The sequence below is a fragment of the Perca flavescens genome, chromosome 2 (genome assembly GCF_004354835.1).
Source record: "Perca flavescens isolate YP-PL-M2 chromosome 2, PFLA_1.0, whole genome shotgun sequence".
Classification (NCBI taxonomy): domain Eukaryota; kingdom Metazoa; phylum Chordata; class Actinopteri; order Perciformes; family Percidae; genus Perca; species Perca flavescens.
This window is the reverse complement of record NC_041332.1, coordinates 25,891,119-25,909,742: the sequence shown is the minus strand read 5'-3', so window position 1 is coordinate 25,909,742 and position 18,624 is coordinate 25,891,119. Positions and strand designations below refer to the sequence as shown.

The window sequence follows — 18,624 nt, the reverse complement described above, 5'->3', positions numbered from 1 at the left end:
AAGGATTCTCTTTTCTCTTGCTACTGCCAACCTCAGGTAAATCCTAATTTCTGAGCCTTTTCCATTGTTTTGGAGGGTAATTTGTTAATGATCAAATAGACGTGTGTGTGACATCATGTTGACTAACTAGTTTGCAATTAAAATCTGTTGTGTGTTGCATGCAGCGACTACTGACTTGGTTATATTGTGGCTTCTTTTGTGTTGGCCAAAACTTTACTTTGATGTTGACATTGATGCCTTAATTATTTTTGTACATATCAAGAGATAGTGACTATTAATATACTGTCTATACTGTGATGTAGTAATATACCGTAAAAAATACAGACACATTTGAATGTTGCTTCCTGTGCATGATCTATATACCAACATATATTTTATTGTTGTAAAAAAAACATAGCAATTTAATTTGTATTAAATAGTGTGAGAGATACATTCACGACAATCATGTATTATGGGTGTTATATTAAAGATGAAAAGTTAATATTTGTATTTTTGTAACATTGCCTCAATATTATAAAGATAAAATTGTGTAATATATCGCTTTGGGTGACTATACACACGCACACATGCACACACGCACGCACACACACACACGCACACACACACACACACACACACACACACACACACACACACACACACACACACACACACACACACACACACACACACACACACACACACACCTCCTGTCTACACCTATTTGGGGTTTAGTGGGCCAAACCAGAGAGCTATTGTTCCTCTGCACAGGCCCAGTCGTGTCTGTTTTGTTTCCGTCCAGAGAGACAAAAAGTTTGTGGACTTAGTCAACTTTTTCCAGTCTGGTAGCTTCTGATGTTTACTTTAGCTCTGAATGTGACTTTTGAGAGAGAGGCGCATCTCAGAGGCCTGTAACCTTGACAACGGTGGAGGCCAATCCTGCAGCTCTGCTTGTCATGAAAGTGTTGGCAGCATACAGATGCGTTTTCACTTTGAAAGATTTGCCATGTTCATGTCTATGTTGCGACCAGTTAGAAGTCAGACTGTAATGTATTGACTGTTTATAATGTGTTCTTTTTAATCTTCAGCTCTGATCTGATTCACAATCAAATAAATTAGCACATGTAATTCAACTTTGTTTAGATTTATGTCAAATGTTTAAAGTATTTATTTCAATGTTTCAGGTATGAGGACCTGCTTGGTATTCATTTGCTCACTGGCAGCAACATTTTCCCTGTCTGTGAGTAATGTTTTTCTTAATTTGACACTAAACTTTGTAATGAGACAGACAAACAAGAGATGTGACATTTGTTTAGTGCAGTTTTGGCATTATCTGAATGGATGTTCATTATTAATCATCCCCATTAAATCTAGGTAAACAGTAAACCTCATGGAAAACATCATGGATTGCACAAGACTTCACATACAGCCAAAGAAAAGGTAGAGCAGGACTCTAAACTGATGTTTAAATAATGTATGTGACACATAAGATGATAATAATAAATAATAAATACATTGTAAATAATAAATAAATTGAATTGAATTGAATAAGATGATTTCATGTTGTAAAATGGATATTTGTCTTTTCCCCTGAATAAGGACATTATCACAGTGGAGGCCAACGAGCCACAGCTCTTACCCACTTTAGTCACGTTTGAGGCCAGCAGCCAGGAGCAGGAAGATGAGGAACTGAGTTCCCAAGACAATGCTAATGCCAACAAGGAGGAGGGAGAGTTTGAGGTGACTGAAAGGAGCGACAAAACTACTGCAGTCCTGCTGAGTGAGGAGGAGTTGGTCAACCTCCTGAAGAAAGAAGCTGAAGAAGAGCAGGAAGCAGAAGAAAGAGTGCTAGAGGAAGAAGAAGCTGAGACGGACAAAGGCAGGCTGGAGTCTGGTGAGGCTGTGGAGACCATTGAGGATGAGGAAGACAACTTGCATGACAAACAAGAAATGCGAGAAGACAATAAAGACGTGACAGATGAGGAAGAAGAAGAAGTAAAGGAAGAGAGTGTGGGAGATGCTGAAATGCTGGAGAAAGAAGAGGTGGAGATTGAAAACATGTCACCCAAGGAAAAGGACGAAAAGTCTGAGCAAGGGGAATTGCTGGAGGAAACAGATGGTAGCACAGAGTCAGAGATCCCAGTTGATCTGGACTATGCTGCTGATAGTGGCATCTTACAACCTCTACAGATTGCATCCGCTAAATTAAAACCCCACACTGATGACACCCAGCTTTCTTCAAACACAGATGTTAAAGAGAAGGAAACCGGTGAGAAAGGACTGCCCACCATTGATGATGTCTATATACGAGACGTACAAAACACTGAGGCGTTGGACAGTGAGGAAGTGTCTGATCAGGACAAAGATCTCAGATCAAAAGACGTCGATGAGAAAGAACCTGTAGCAAATGTGGAGCCTGAAGAACCAAAGAGCAATACAGCGTTTGAATTGCGGTCTCAAATGGCTGGAAAGGAGGAAGAGAAAAATAAGAATGACAGCAGAGGTCACACCAAGGGAAAGACAAGGAAGCAGAAGAAGAACAAGAGGGCAAGGAAGCACTCCCCACAGAGAGAGGAAACACAGTCTGGACAGGAAGAAAGCCAACAGGATCCTGAGGCATCTGACAGCAGCATTGACAATACAGCCCAAAAGGCAAAGAGGAGAAGGGCAGGAAAATGGGTAATGCATACATTAACTGTACATTTACTTTCTTTAAAGTGGTAATAATCAATATTTTTAAATTAACAATGGATTACATACAGTAACTACTGTGAAAGAGGTTGCTTATAGTGACCGATTTATTACTCGACTGTGTAGTTCCTCTCACCTCTACATGTAGGTCCTCTATATCGCTCTCATTGTGAATTTGGCAGCAGCAGACAGCTGTTTCCAGTGAAACAGCACTCTAAAAATCCACTGTACACTACCCGCAGCACCTAATGGCAGACCAAGTTCAGCGTCTCGCTGGTGAACATAGTGGAGCATTTAGCTGCTAAAGAGCCAGATTAAATTACTTCAGGAGTTGGTGAAGACTAATAACAGAGCTAAAAGAACAATGAATATTGGACTTACAGTTACCAGGTGGCCATGACCTCGATGTTCTATATCTGCTGGCTATGTTAATAGGCAATTGTTGCTAACAAGTAACATCAACACTAGTTTGGATCAACAGAAGTACATTTCACGCGCTGGATGGCCCTCACATTCCGCTCTCTGTGTGTTGCCGTTCTCAAACTCTGTTCGCTTCGGGAAACAACAACAAACTTCGAGCTAGTTACACATTGAAAAAGGCAAGTTTTGAAGGAAATTTGGACCATGCAACATGACGGGCCTGCTTGGTTCTTTTGGGGAATGATTGATAATGAATGTGTTTACAGCATTTACTATATAACTGGGACGTTTTGGGGCTGATATGAGAGGATTGCTATGAACAAAGTACACACGGCGATACACTGGTAAGAGCAAATTACGTTTAACCATGTACCCAGCTAATTTAAATAGCTCACGTTACCGTATTGTGTGAACAGTTAACTTCATTTAATATTGTATGTGCCGTTTTCTTTTCCGGGGTGCAAATGTTCCACCAAAACAAGTTCCTTCCCGAGACCATTTTGCAGAGCCAGCGTTGCTGCGTTGTCCAGAGCTTAGTGCTGCCCAAGATGATTGTGATTGGTTTAAAAAAATGCAAACAACCCAGAGCGTTTTCTCCTATCCCATAATGTATGTGTGGTGTAGCCAGACCTTACTCTACAGCGCTGTGAAGATAGGTCTGACAATGCGAGACTACATCAACGTCAAAAGTTATAATAGTCACTGTTGTGTCTACAGTGTGTTTCTGCTGCCACCAAGTGGCCAAAACATGTTATTGCAGGTTTTCATTGGGGAAACCTGACATTTACTTTTGCTGTGGTGCTGCAATCTGATCAGTAAATTGTTCAAACTAATTTATTTTATTACCCCAAGAAATATCTCCTGACATTGCATGTTCATGTTTACTTTCCAGGGTCCTTTAGTGGGAATGAATCCAGTGCAGATAAGAGCCACAGTGGATCTCTACCCCAGTTCCAGACCCTCTCTTAGTGGAGGCATGCATCGCCCAGAAGCCCCTGCTGGTTGGTTAATTCAGCATTTACCATACTGACTAATGCACTATCCCAACAGCCTCACATGGGAATCTGCTGACTGGATCATTTAGCTAAAACTTCCGCATGAATAGTGTCACTCTGCTTCACGGTCACTACCAAAACACAGCTCTGGAGAGAATAATAGAGATAAAGTTTAATCGCTGTACAAACTCAAATGGCAGAGGAATGTAGGGGATGGTGTGTAGTGGTTATAGCTCATTGGTTTCCAGTCATCACACTGTAAAATAAAACAAAACCAGTCCTGAAAATGATTCTTGATACCATTTGTTTTAATAATTCGGTCAAAGTATAAGTCAAAGGTCATTGCGGTGCTTGTCTTTTCTTCTAGATCCATGTGACAACTTTCCTTGCAAACGTGGAAAGACGTGTAAACTTGATACGGGCAATAAGCCAGGCTGTGTGTGTCAAGAGCCAACAGAATGTCCTCCTAGTGTGAATGAGTTTGATCATGTAAGTATGGGTGATCTGCTGAAAGTTTAACTGGAGTGGTGTTCAACAGCTGCTGCATTGCATTTGATTGTTGCTTGTTGTTAATTCATTTCTGTAGGTTTGTGGGACAAACAACAAAACATATGATACGTCATGTGAACTCTTTGCTACGAAATGCAACCTGGAGGGAACTAAGAGAGGACACAGACTTCATCTGGACTACACTGGGCCATGCAAATGTGAGAGTTAACCACAGAGTATATGGTTTAAACAACAACAATTTAGTTGATGTATGGTGCAGGACATTTTTTTTTTACCCCGATTTTTCTCTCTGTTTCTCTCTCAGTAATACCTCCATGTGTGGACACTGAGCTGGTCCAGTTCCCTCTACGCATGAGGGATTGGCTGAAAAATGTGCTGCTGCAGCTCTATGATCATGACTCCATGTCTCCTGGCTTCCTCACTCCTAAACAGCGTTTTAGAGTAAGATGTGCTGCTCAAATGAATACATACTGATAAAACTGAGATTCTCAAGTTTCTTGAAGAAAATATCTATTTTTCTCTTAATCTTAAATACTACTATTATTTCTCTGTAATTTGTTGTGTTAGCTAATCAATCAGTCAGTAGTGAGTCAGTCACTTAGTGAGTGAGTGAGTCTGTCAATCAGTCAGAAAGTCACATAGCCTTAGAAAACTTAAACAAAATGTATATTTTTTGCATTCTATGTTTAAGTCAATAAAACGGCGGTGTTCTGTATGCTGTAGGTGAAGAAAATCTTTGAGAGTGAGCGGCGTCTTCATGCTGGTGATCACTCCGTTGAGCTGCTTGCGCAGGACTTTGAGAAGAACTACAACATGTACATCTACCCAGTGCACTGGCAGTTTGCACAACTGGACCAACACCCTTCTGACAGGTACATTTCATTCCTTTGTGCTTACAGTAAACTTGGATTTTTCTCAACCTTTATATTACATTTAAAATGATCATACTCACTATCATGTGTTTGGAAGTAAATACTACATTAAAGTCACTGAAGCCAATATGTTTTGCTTATATAGTGTTCATTTCTCACCATTTTCATGCCAAAAATGTAAAGTATCCAAAGGCAAGATTGGCAAGTATTACATATTTAACAAAACCCCTGCCAGTACTGGGCAGGGTATATCATAAAGCCCATTCACGAGTCTAATTGTATAGCAAACTATACTGTATATGAATGAGATGCTCACATTGATCAAAATTGGATGTTAATCCATCCTGTGCAGAGTTTTGTCCCACTCAGAGCTGGCCCCACTTCGAGTCCCTCTGGTGCCAATGGAGCACTGCACCTCCCGCTTCTTCCAAGAGTGCGACGCTGACAAGGACAAGCAGGTGTCCTTTAAAGAGTGGACTTCCTGTTTTGGTATCAATAATGGTAAGAGCAACACTATGTCACCAACATACCGTGGTACACTTTTCTAATCAGTGATAATGGCTTTAACTTTTGCGTTTTGGTTTCAATTCTGTGACACTACAGACTCTGTATATGTTCACATAAAATATTAATGAATTTGAAGATTTTTCACAAGAAGTAAGATAACTATTGAGGCACATTTTATATTTCTGTGTCTCATTATTTTAACCAAATTATATTAATTGATCATTTATTTGTCTTTTATATTATTTTTTACATTTTATAATTTTTTTTAAATGACTAACAGTAGCAGATCCAATTCCAGTTATAATGTAACATCACATTCTGCATATATATAAAAACGCTGCCAATTTATTCACAATTTCTTTATATTTGTCTGCTATAATTCTCATGCATTTCTATAGCATATGGGAAATATTGTAATTTATGTTTCATCCTATTAATGCCTGCTATCTATTTTCTCCACAGATGATATGGATGTCAACCTGCTATTCTGAGCTTCACTTTGTCATTCTTCTAAGCTTGTGAAGCTGCTCCGATGCAACTTGAGATCGAAGCCTCCATGAACCTCTGTAACATACAGAACTATGACACGTACAGATGAAAGAAACTTATTTTTACCTCCTGCTATAGAGGGCAAGTGTTGGTGGTCATTGCTGTTATTTTGTGTCAGGCTAAGCTTGGGCATTTGGATCTTTGTTCTGTAATTTAGACTAAGCTGCTAGAATCATTTTATTAGAAAATAAGAATGTGTTATTTAGCTGGGTTTGTTTTTATCCAGATCCAGATGTTTTCTAATGCATTCCAAACTGGGGAAAAGTTTACGTCAGCTCATTGGTATAAAAAGGTGTTGTATTGTACCAGACTTCAAAAGAACTGTGGTTTGTATGTTAGAGTGATTTAGTGCATAATTACTCTTTAAATCAAGGTTAAGTATGCTTTTGTTACAGTAGGAAATGTAAAACAATTACTGTGTTTGTCTCTGCATGCTATGTTTCATTGTAGCTCTAATTAAAGCTTTATGGACAGCAGTGGACTACAATATGTTACAATATTTACGTTAATAATGACTTTCTTTTTCAGTCCTAAAATAAAGTTATTGCATCATATTGGTGGAACCCAGAGGAGAAACATCAGTTTATGCTCTAATATCATGTTTTCTTCGTTATTCGCATTGTCTGATGCCACCATGAAAAAAAATAACCTTTTGAGAATGCAAGTCACTGACAACTGGTTAAGGTTTGCCACATAATCCTGAATAATGGCCCTCTGTAAGGTAACAAAGCAGAAAATAGCCTGCAGCATGGTCATGATGATTACAGTGACTTGTTGTTTTGAGATAAAGCACTGGACTCTGATTGGACCTTTCTTGGTTATCATTGAATCTAACACTCTCTATATAAGCATAGAAAGAAGCAGCTCTTCACCTGTCGACTGTCTGCTGTGACTGAGAGTAAACATGTTCTGTGTGCTGTGGGTTATCTTCCAGACTTTGGCTGTTGTGGTGGAGGGTGGTGTGTCTTCAGGGAGTGCTGAGGCAATTGCCAATGGGGGAGTGAATAATAATGGAGCAGCAGCTGGCAACAATGCCAACCCTGGTGCTCAAAACGGGGTCCCAATAAATGGTCAACCCCTTTTGGCACACTTGGTCCCACTTGGTGGTTCATTTTTTATCCAGCCAGTCGGGAACCAAGTAGGTCAGGCTCCCCTGCAGCAACTAATTCCTATCGGAGCTCTCCAACAAGGTGGGGCATTTCTTGTGGGGCAGGCAGGCACAGCCAATGTGAATCCGCAGGGGCAGATGAATCAGGGTGCCAGGGGTGGGCCTGTCACACTTTTTGCTGTGCTGCCACAGGGAAATGTTGGAGGAAACCCACAGGGTGCCCTGTTGACTCCCGACCAAGTGCAGCTGATCTCGGTGGCCGGGCTGAACAACCAGCAACAACCTGGCGCTGCTGGTGGGAGGGGAGCTGGCAGAGTGAGGTTTCTGCGTTCAGTGGCAGCTCGCCTCAGGAGGACTCAGTCTCCAGTGATGAAGGTGATGGCAGCTGAAGATGAGGAAGAGTGCTCTGGGATGTCGATGGAGGAGCAGCAAGAAAAATGAGACCACACAGCTCGCACAGATATCTCATGATTCATTCCCCACACTCTGATCCTGTTTCACTACTTGCTGTTCATGCTTAAATGTTATAAAGCATAACTAATGACCAATAAATTATGAAAGTCAATTGTTGAATCTTTGTTGAGTTTTTATTCCAATGTAGCAATACAAAACATGTTTGATTTCTCATCATCTGGAGTCCAAAATATGTCTGCCAAAGTGTACTTGAGCAAAACACTGTACAACATCAACCAGCTTCCTGGGTGTGGCTCTGATGTTATTTTTGTGTATGAGGTACAAATATGCACACATTTCTATTAACAGTACACTGCTTGCAACTCCTTGCAACATGGTGATTTGGGTTTCTAAATATGAAAGACATCCTAAACACATTACTCACATCACGGTAACAGATTCTTGTTTATAAAGGCTGTGACATAATGAGAAATAAATCCTCTATAAATCTGGGGCGACCTCTAGCTCACCCAGTAAGAGCCTTTGCCCCATGTTGGCTGAGTCCTGCAGCGGCGCAGGGTTTGAATCCGACCTGCTGCCCTTTGCTGCGTGTCATCCCCCCATCTCTCTCCCTCTTTCATATCTATCCACTTTCAAAATAAAGGGAAAAGCCCCAAAAAATAATCTTAAAAAAAACCAAATCCTCTATAAATCCATGAATCATACATAAATACATACATAAAAACATATTTTACACAATCACATTAGGAAATAACATTTGTTGCCACATTAAACTGCAAACAGGAAGAACATGTTACTTAATTTGAACGGCATGACAGTGTGTAATTAGTATAAAGCTCCAGACCAGACTTCTATAGAGGGTGTTTACCTGGTCTGCTGTGGGCTGCCCAGTCAGCAGCAAAAAAAAAAAAACCTTCCTCAGACAGCCTCATATGTGACAACATACCCAGCCAACCACACTGGGAAATGCTTGTAATGGCTCTAAACATCTTGAGAAAATGAGCTGATGAAACATGACAGATAAATATCTGCTCCTGCATATCAGCAACATTATAGGCTTTTACAAATTAAAAGCGGTTTGACATTTTGTGGTGATCACTGTTGAGTTGTTGTGCAATATGCGAAGCTATTTTAGGACTGGTGTGAGTAAAAGTCCGCTTGAGACAAATATAAAACACAAACTACAGTGAGGCCTCCCTCTAGACATGCCTGGGGCATGTATTTTAACTTTGCATTATAACAGAGCAGCAGAAAACATTTGCTGAGATGTCATTCTTACATAACTGTTTTCCTGAAGTCACAACTATCGTCTCATAAACAGTGTGCTGCTTGCTAGGTAGATCTTTAATTACATTTAAGTGTACACTGTTTTTCATGGTTTCTTTATAAAAGCACTTGATGATGATGTCAGTTGTTTGCCTCCTGTGACCACAACCCGCAACACTTAGATGGTGTATGCTGGTTTTTAGTCAGTAGCTTCCAGAAACCTCCAGAAACCCTTCCCAAGACACTTAATCACTCTGTTATTGTTTGTGGTCGCTCAGCTGCTATCGAGAACAATGTTAGATGGTTGAATAGGGTTAAGTGTCTTTAAGTGTCTTTGAAAATAGGCAGCTCACTTTAGATTAGATCTCTTTAAATCTTGTACCATAGAAAAAGAACATGTCATATAACACACAGGTTCCCATGACACACAGGTGACAAATATAGTTTATGAACAAGTGGTCTCCACTCTAATTGGCTCATAATAATCTCTGGGACTGATAAAAGGTGCTCTAAATTCAGAGAGCAACTGTAGTCCACCTTGGCACATAACATTTGAAAGCAAAAATAACTGAGGTATGTATTGTGCAATTGAGATTTTATAATAATGTGATCAGAATTAATGTGTAATTCAGTATGAAAATACAGAAATCATGTTCTAACTAATAACATGCATATATTACCAACAACTATTTTGATTTTATGAGTTAAATGTATTTATTCTGGCCTTTTTGTTTTTACAGGTTTCAGGCTGCAAAATGAAGCTTCTTCTTCTCATAACATTTGTAGCAACCGTCTGCTATGTGAGTACAATCTATCTATCTATCTATCTATCTATCTATCTATCTATCTATCTATCTATCTATCTATCTATCTATCTATCTATCTATCTATCTATCCATTTATATATATCTATCTAACATAAAAAGCAGTGCATGTAACTTCTGGTCTCTTTACTTATTGCAGGTCAATGCAGGCAAGGTAAGAAACATTACATTTCTACTAATCTATGCGATATCAGTACAATAATCCAAAATTAGTAAAAATAAAAACAAACACTCTTTCTCACTCTTCACACAGACACAGAGGATGATAGCAGCTATGAATGCTATGAACGCCATGAACGCTATGAACGCTATGAATGCTATGAATACTATGAATGCTATGAATGCTATGAATGGAGGAATGATGGCAGGTATGAACGGTATGAACGGTATGAACGGAGGAATGATGGCAGGTATGAACGGTATGAACGGAGCATTGATGGCAGGGATGGCAAACGGAGTGAACCCTGGGAGAATGGCTGGAGGCCTGAACCCAGTCATGGCAGCTGGTGGTGTGGCAGGTGTCAACGGGCTGCAGTTTGCTCAGGTGAGTTTAACATTGTCATTGTCATTTTGATTACATCAGTTTAACTGGAACTAAAAATTACAAGATAGAATTCAAGATTAACGATGAAGAGTTGGAGTCTTAGGTTTTATTTAAACATATTACTGTAATATATCTTTGCACTCAACACATTCAGCCTCTTTTTTTCTTATGCAATAGTTACTATGTATGTATGTATGTATTTGTTTTTCTGTATTTATTGTTTGAATATAGAAAAATGTCATGTGGAGAAAAAAAGAATTTATAATCCAAAACAATGTGCAGTACGTGCATGTTATAACAATACATTTGGTTGTTTTCTTTGAATTTTAACCACATCACAAGATGGAGCTCTCCTGTTGTCTCGCTTGTTGGTCCCTGATGTCTTCATCCTTAGCAGACAAAAAATACTTTATCATTAGGCACCAATTTACGCATTATGAGCTGAATTCAGATTTCTGCTAAGCCACATAATGCATGATATGATTTATGACATCATATGTTTGTACAACAATATGTGCAAAATATCAAATCTAATCTTTTATATAACACATTTTACTACTAAACCACAATAACCCTGATATGAACAATCGCATCTCTCTTCCTCTCAGTTTGTTCCCAGAGTTCCTGCTTTTGCTGGACCGGCCCCCATTCCCAATGTGTACGCCGTCCCTGTAGTCAATGGGGTTAGTGTTGCACATACTGTAATTGTGTTAACACGCGTCATTTGACATTGTTTAAGGCTTTAGAGAACCACACATAAAGCATCAATGTATGTATTTTGTGTCTATTGGCAGTTTCCAGTCCCTCAAATGGCACAAATGAATCCACCTCAGCAGCCTCTGGCGGTAATCACTCAATATCAGTTATTCTTAGTCCACAATACACTTTTATTACAGATTGCATGATGATTTGTAGAAATGTAACAAATTGCTTGACTCATTAAATCTAGCTGCCTTTGTTTAGGGGATTAACGACGGTGCCGTGCAACAGCAGCTTCCTCTTCAGCCTGATCCATTGAGGAGATTTAGGGTAGGAACCAAGCAAACTGTATTACTGTATGTGAATACTAATGGACACTACAATGGCTAATTGTTGTTCTTTGACTCTCCAGCGTCAGGTTATGAAACAGGACACCTTAAAGACCACTGTGGATACTCAGGTAAGATTGTGTAAATCCCACGCAAAGAAGCAGATCTATGTGGATAACATCATCACTGTCTGATATGAGTGTGTTTTTTGTCTTGCTGCAAAGTCTTTATTACTGTAATGTCTAATTCATTCACTAACTGTTCCCTCTTTATTCCCTCAGATTCCAGATCCCACTGAAACAACAACAACAACTCTCTGTGACGAAGAAGAACATCATGAAGATGTTTAAGATGACACATAATCAAATACACAAGAATTGTCAAAGTGATAGCAAAACTTAAATTGCATGATTTTGTCTATCACCAATGACCATGGTCACTGTGTGTTATGTGTTACTTTTTTTTTCACTTTAGAATGAATCTTATTAAAAAAGCAATTGAAGTGACATGTTAACTGACCAATAAAATTAATCATACTTTAAATGAGAGTTTGTTTTGTGGAACTCTCTGATTTTGAATTTTAAACCAATGTATTAATCACATAATTCTTACCAATAAACTGTGATCATCATTGCAATTTATAGTGGCTCTCTGCTGCCATCTAAAGGGTTATTATTGTTATTGGTCACAGTTGCCCCAATTCAAACATAAAAAAGTCTATAAACTTTGAAAAAGATAGAAAAAATAAATAAGTATGTATATGTATATATAATCACATTGTAAAATAATAATAATAATAATAATAATAATAATAATAATAATAATAATAATAATAATAATAATAATAATAATAATAATAACAAATAAGTGTGTTATAATGCAAGGATATTATAAATAAAAAAAAAATATTAGTTCTATGAAATGTGGCTACAGTATAAATGCAGTATTATTGCCAGATAATACTGCATTATAGGATTGCAGAGTTCTTGCACCCAATTATTGTACTGTTAAGTCAGTGTTGTAGAAGATATAAAATTATAAATAAATTGCGGTTATAGCTGCTGACAGTTGTGAAATAGGTCCACCAAGAGCCAGTCCAATGACTGAGAGTGTCTGACACTCTGAAGGAGGAGTTGAAAAGTTTGATGGCCACTGGCAGGAATGCCTTTCTGTGGCGCTCTGTGGTGCATCTCTGTGAAATGACCAGCAGGTCATGGAGTGGTTGGGAGACATTGTCCAAGAGTCCAGCTCCACCCCCACAAAATCACTGGCCTTGCAAATCAGATTGTTGAGTCTGTTGGCGTCTGCTTCCCTGATTGTCTTACCCAGCACACAACAGCAAACAGGATAGCACTGACCATCACTTACTCATAAAACATCCTCAGCATTGACAGGCACATTTTAAAGGACTTCAGCCTCCTCAGAAAATAAAGACAGCTCTGGCCCTTCCTGTAGAGGGCTTCAGTGTCCTTAGTCCGGTCCAGTTTATTGTTAATGTACACTGACCCCCTGGATGGTAACATGGGTCACTGGTGCCTTGGCCCTCTATAACAGGGGAAAACCACACATAATATAACAAGATGAAACCACATTCTCTAGATAAGGAATAAGGATAGGAATCCACAAATGAAACCACATCCATGAATCACAAACACTTCTCGGTGGCTTACCATAGGCGGGTGTTCGAACCCGCATCGCGTGGGTGTCAGTAAACGTCATACCCCACAGGACCATCTCCGGGGCTGAGAAAGAAGAAACAGCACCTTCATCAAGCTGTAGAGAAACAAAGTTTGTCTTTTCCTTTTGTTGCCCCTTAAACCTCTTAAACATACAGATAATCCATTAAAAACAATAATCCATGAAAAAACATCTTCACAACATCATGTTAAATCCTTCAAAAAAACGTTAACACTTTCCAAGACATAACTGATAACCAATCAGAACCTTTTAATATAGTGTATTACATTTATCTATCACAGAGGTCAACCAACTCTGTGAAGTTAACCTTAACTCAAATATTAAGAGGAGATTTTAAAGCACTGATAGCTCACTTGGAAGAGTAACTGTTCCACAACCTGAAGGTTGTGATTTCAAATCCCATCTTAATAATGTGTTTTTCTGTTTCACAAAGGATTCTCTTATTGTGAAAAGCCTGTGCCTGATCTCATAAAAATTCATCACAGAAGGAAATCAGTCCCAGCCATTGACTGTAGTTCCCAACATGTTTCTGTCTTCTTTTAGGACGAAGGAAGGCAAGTGACTCAAAACTTAGGTAAAATGTCTTAGAGGAGTTTGAACATGCTGATGGAGGTCACACTGATGTTTTCTACCTAGTCTCATGGGATATACACACCTCTGGCCACGTTTTTGTCAAGTAGCCTATATTCAGAGTTTTGAGAAACAAATATCCACTGGAGGTGCTACAACGAACAACTGTAATGTGCCTGAAATGGGTTGTACTTTATTATTTTATATTATATATTGTAAAATTGACATTATTTTAAAGTTACTTTTCTGCGTGACGCTCAGCACAAATTTCAAGCTAATGTATTTTAATTACAAGTAACCTATATGTCGTGGATGCACCACATATTTTTTCTGTCAGAAAACATACTCAACTTTACTAATGATGGACTACCGCAACTGCAAAAAAATAAATAAAGACAAAGTTTATTTAGGTATTTTCTCAAGAGGGGTAACTCAGCCAATAAGGGCAAACAGGCCCGGGCAACATTATCCTGTATCTGTGCACGTCCCTGTTTTGACATGTCACAGTAGGTAACTTACAGGTGTAAATAATTGTCATAGTGTCATGGCTTTCTGGGATACTTGACTAGAACGGAGCCTTTGTTAATGTTATTGGTAACACTTGTGCTTTTCCTGCTACAACAAGTCAAAATATCTGCTGTGAAAAAAGGCCTGAGGGTCACATTTCAGGTTTAGAAAAAACGTTGAAATTTGAGTTTACATAACCCTGTAACACCAAACTTCACTGTACCTGGAATTAATATAATTGTATAGTCTTTACATACTGTTTTTTTTAACATGTAGATGTCATCACTGTCTGTGTTATGTTTATGTCTGTACATAGTATACAATGTTCATGCTTGTTCAGCTTTGTTGTCCTTGTTTTTAGCTGTTATGTCTATTTATGTGCAAGTACAATGTCAAGTACAGTAACAAAAACTTTACTTAAGAGAACATGTAAGGAATGCATTATGTAAACAGTTCCCCCTAAATTGAAAAGCATTGGCCTGTTAAAGCAAATCAGTCAATTAAAGGCTGCTATGTAATTTATTTGGAAAGCGGATTGTTAACAATTTGACGCATACCATGTCATGGTGTTTAGAGACATGACTTAGAGCTAATGACATACTTACCTGTCCTGTGTTGTAAGTGTCTGAGTCTGATGCCATGAGAAATGTCTGTCACACTGACCACACATTGTCTGGGTGGGTTGGCAGTGGACTATAACAGCTCACATGGACAGACGTTAAAAGGGATATTGACAAGGTGAGGAAACAGGCACACAGAGAGTGAAAGCAGAACCAGTAACGGTAAGATGATTTTGTAATGCACATTGTTTCAGTGAAAGCATGAAACATTTTGCATTTGTGGAGTCTTTTTTTGAAACATGCCTTTTGTTTTACAGACTACAGGACATCATGAATATGCAGACTGCCTTTCTATTGATCTGTTTATTCAAAACAAGCTTTGCACTTCCAGTGAGTTAGATCTCTGTCTTGCTAAAGCATATATTTCTCACATCATCTAAAATAACAGAGATAAAGTGTTTTTTTGTGTTTTACAGTTGCAGATTGGTATTATTGCAAGCAACAGCAATGAGGTAAATATAGCTGTTAATACCTTTATGTTTGTTGGTTGCAAAGTCAAAGTCCCTTGTCACAGGAATAATATTACTAAATTTAATACAACCCTTTTGTGTGTTCAGATCCTAAGACTGAATGGACTAACTCTTGCAACTCTTGGACAAACACAGGTTCTGGAAACTTTTTTTGCTATGCATTTACTACCTTGAGTTACAGCAGTAATATTATGTACATTGTTTTGTCAGATTAAAAAAGGTTTACAAAAAGGAAAAGTAAACTAAACCAAATCCCTCTTCTCCAGGCGTCTTCAATGTTTCCTCAGTATGTACTGCAGCAGCAGCAGCCTGATGTGCTGTTCTCTCCACCGGTGGTGAACTTGAACCCTCAAGTGGCCGGTCCCTTCGGTCCCCAGGGGCCCCAGATGTTTCTCCCCAACCAGGGCAACCATTTTACGCCCATGTTCATCCCCAACGGCCAGCAAGAGCAACTTGGACCACAACTTGGACCACAACAGGACCCCAATGCTCCTGATGTTCCTCAGCAGGCCCAAAACCCCTTTCAGGTACAACTAAGCATGGAGATACAGTGATAATTAGCTGCTGGTCCTTACAGTCATATGTAGAAATAATAACGGTTTTAAATTTCCTTTAGATGTTTCCAAATTTCCAGTACCCATCCTATGCATTTCCTCAGCTTCCTAGACAGCAGGTATGAAGGAAAACATATTGACCTGTGTGCAAACCTCAATATCTTCATTTAGGTGCGGATTTAAATTGAGTCTATCATTTACAGGGCTTTCCTTACTTTGTGCCTGCTTACGGCTATCCCCAGCAGAGGAACACTGCGGTGGTGCGGCCCAACAACGGTCAGCAACAGCTGGAGAGAACCACACAGAGACCACAGCTCCCTCTTCAGGTGAGACATGCAAGATGGCATGAAATAAAGAAAAGATTCTCTGTGTTTATTGCTAAAAAAAACAAACGTAATATGCTATTTCATTCTTTCTTGGTTGAATGAAGATTCGCCAATAGAGATCAGCATAGAAATATTCAGTGCATATTGGCTACATATTGAGATGAAAAAGAAAAAAAAAGGAATAAACAGAGCTACTGCTAAAATGATTTCAAAATATCACGACGATTGTGTCTATCAACTTTCCTGTGCAACCTTGAATTAAGTGTAAGAACAGATGCAGCAGACTATTATGACAAAGACAAGACTTAATGATAATAACATAGCTGTAGATTTTGAGTCATGTGCGGTGACTATGAAGCAAAGTTGACTGTCTGCCATATTGACCACACACTGCTGAAATCATGTCACCTCAGACTCATTTCAGTGTTGAATAAATGTTAAGCAACTGCTATATTGGCACTGTTATATGATACATTTTCAGCTTATAAGTTTGTTAGTTTTGTGCAGATGATGCTTGTAACAGAGATCTATCTTATTTTTTTGTCATCTGTTAATGTCCATGGTTGTGTGTCTGAGGCCGCTTAAAAAAACAAGAAAATGTCAAATTTAGAATTTAAAATAAAATATGTAGGTAAATTCTTAATATAAGTATATACTTAATCTAATATGTAACCTAATTTCCCTGCATATCTTCCCATTTTAGCAGGCTTCTCAACCTAAGGTGCAAACAGAGCGAGTGAGTACACTACTGTACATGATCTCTTTATTTTTTATAATTTCACCAATAAACCAAGGAAAGAGACAAGAGTGCACCAGTCCAGTCTAATTGCTGTGTTTTTGTGTTCTTTCTATCTACTATCTATATCAGACATGGCCACTGGGGACACAGAAAGAGTATCCTACAATTCCTCCTGATCCTCGTGGCGATGCAACTGGCCCAGGGGTTGATGAGGTATGATTTTATACAATGACACTCAACCTTTAAAGCTTTTGCACATTAATGTGTATGCACATACACAAAATCCTCATTGTCATTTATTGTGCAAGGTGTGATTTTTCTTTTTTTTTTTTTTACATTTCTCCAGGGTCAGTCCAACTTCCCCTTCCTGTTTGAGCCTTAGATATTACCTGGGAAATAACAACAAGGCGATCAGTCAAACATGAATTTCTGTGTTCGGCCACATCATTCATTCTTCTGCAAAATGTACTGGAGTGTGCCATTCTTCCAAATGCAATTTATTTGTACTCAAACGTTTTATATTAAACTGAAACGGTCTTGCTTGTTTCAGGAATCTGCTCCTTGCTCTCAGAGCATGTCAAATAAAGAACCTTGCCAAAGTATGCTTAAGAGTTTTATTGTGGTACACTGAAATTATGCTTAGACAGGAAAATGACAAATTATATGAGTGATTTCTCAGAAGAGAAATCCATAATTGTCTCTAAAGTTGGTTGATCAAACTTGTAGTTGTACAGTGTAGTTGTTGGTTTCTTTCTGAGATAAGTGAGAGAGAAGAACATTTGTTAGCAGCAGTTACTGTAGCAAAGTGATGATGAGGGAATTAAACGTAATCAGTGTTACTCCATTAACCTCACCTTTTGAAGTTGCTAGTAATCTTCTTCTGGATTGACTTCCTCTGCAAGAAATACACCAATGTTCCTCTTGAAAACAGAAAAGTTGTTCCAATTAGCCAAACAAGAAAATGTGCTGAAAGCCTTTTTTTTATTAGGCTGATTCCAAATAATGTGCATAATGTTCCCAGTTTAATATAAAAGATAATAGTAGGTTCTACTAGTGTTACTACTAATAGGAGGTTGACTGCTACATTTACTGGTGATTAAATAGTTGCACATAGAACCAAAAGTGTTGCATGAGAGTCCAGAATTTTACATTTTAACGACAAATATTATATAGAAAATCATATATATATATATATGAAATATATATATATGAAATATCATAAATATATCAATATAGTATATAATATGTAATATATATATATATATATATATATATATATATATATATATATATATATATATATATATATATATATATAATATTAACAATCAATATGTTGACTGTACTCACAGGTTTCAAAACCCCAAACTCAATGGAGACTTTGTTCTTCAAATGGTAAAGGAGAAATTATGATTATTATTGAAGAATAAAAA

The 18,624-nt window shown here is 38.3% G+C and overlaps 2 protein-coding genes across 2 annotated transcripts; both read left to right on the top strand.

Annotated features, from left to right (window-relative positions):
• The first annotated feature begins 1,165 nt into the window (after positions 1–1,165).
• sparcl1 (SPARC-like 1) lies at positions 1,166–6,507 on the top strand. Its single transcript, XM_028603524.1, has 10 exons — positions 1,166–1,219; positions 1,354–1,419; positions 1,579–2,658; positions 3,983–4,091; positions 4,453–4,574; positions 4,672–4,792; positions 4,900–5,036; positions 5,319–5,467; positions 5,820–5,968; positions 6,437–6,507. Exons 1-10 carry the CDS (start codon positions 1,166–1,168, stop codon positions 6,463–6,465), a joined length of 2,016 nt encoding a protein of 671 aa, XP_028459325.1. The 3' UTR covers positions 6,466–6,507.
• Positions 6,508–15,372: 8,865 nt separating this feature from the next.
• odam (odontogenic, ameloblast associated) lies at positions 15,373–17,573 on the top strand. Its single transcript, XM_028589298.1, has 9 exons — positions 15,373–15,432; positions 15,519–15,554; positions 15,660–15,707; positions 15,839–16,099; positions 16,189–16,245; positions 16,330–16,452; positions 17,156–17,188; positions 17,342–17,404; positions 17,538–17,573. The coding sequence occupies exons 1-9, from the start codon at positions 15,373–15,375 to the stop codon at positions 17,571–17,573; spliced, it is 717 nt and encodes a 238-aa protein (XP_028445099.1).
• The last annotated feature ends 1,051 nt before the right edge of the window (positions 17,574–18,624 follow it).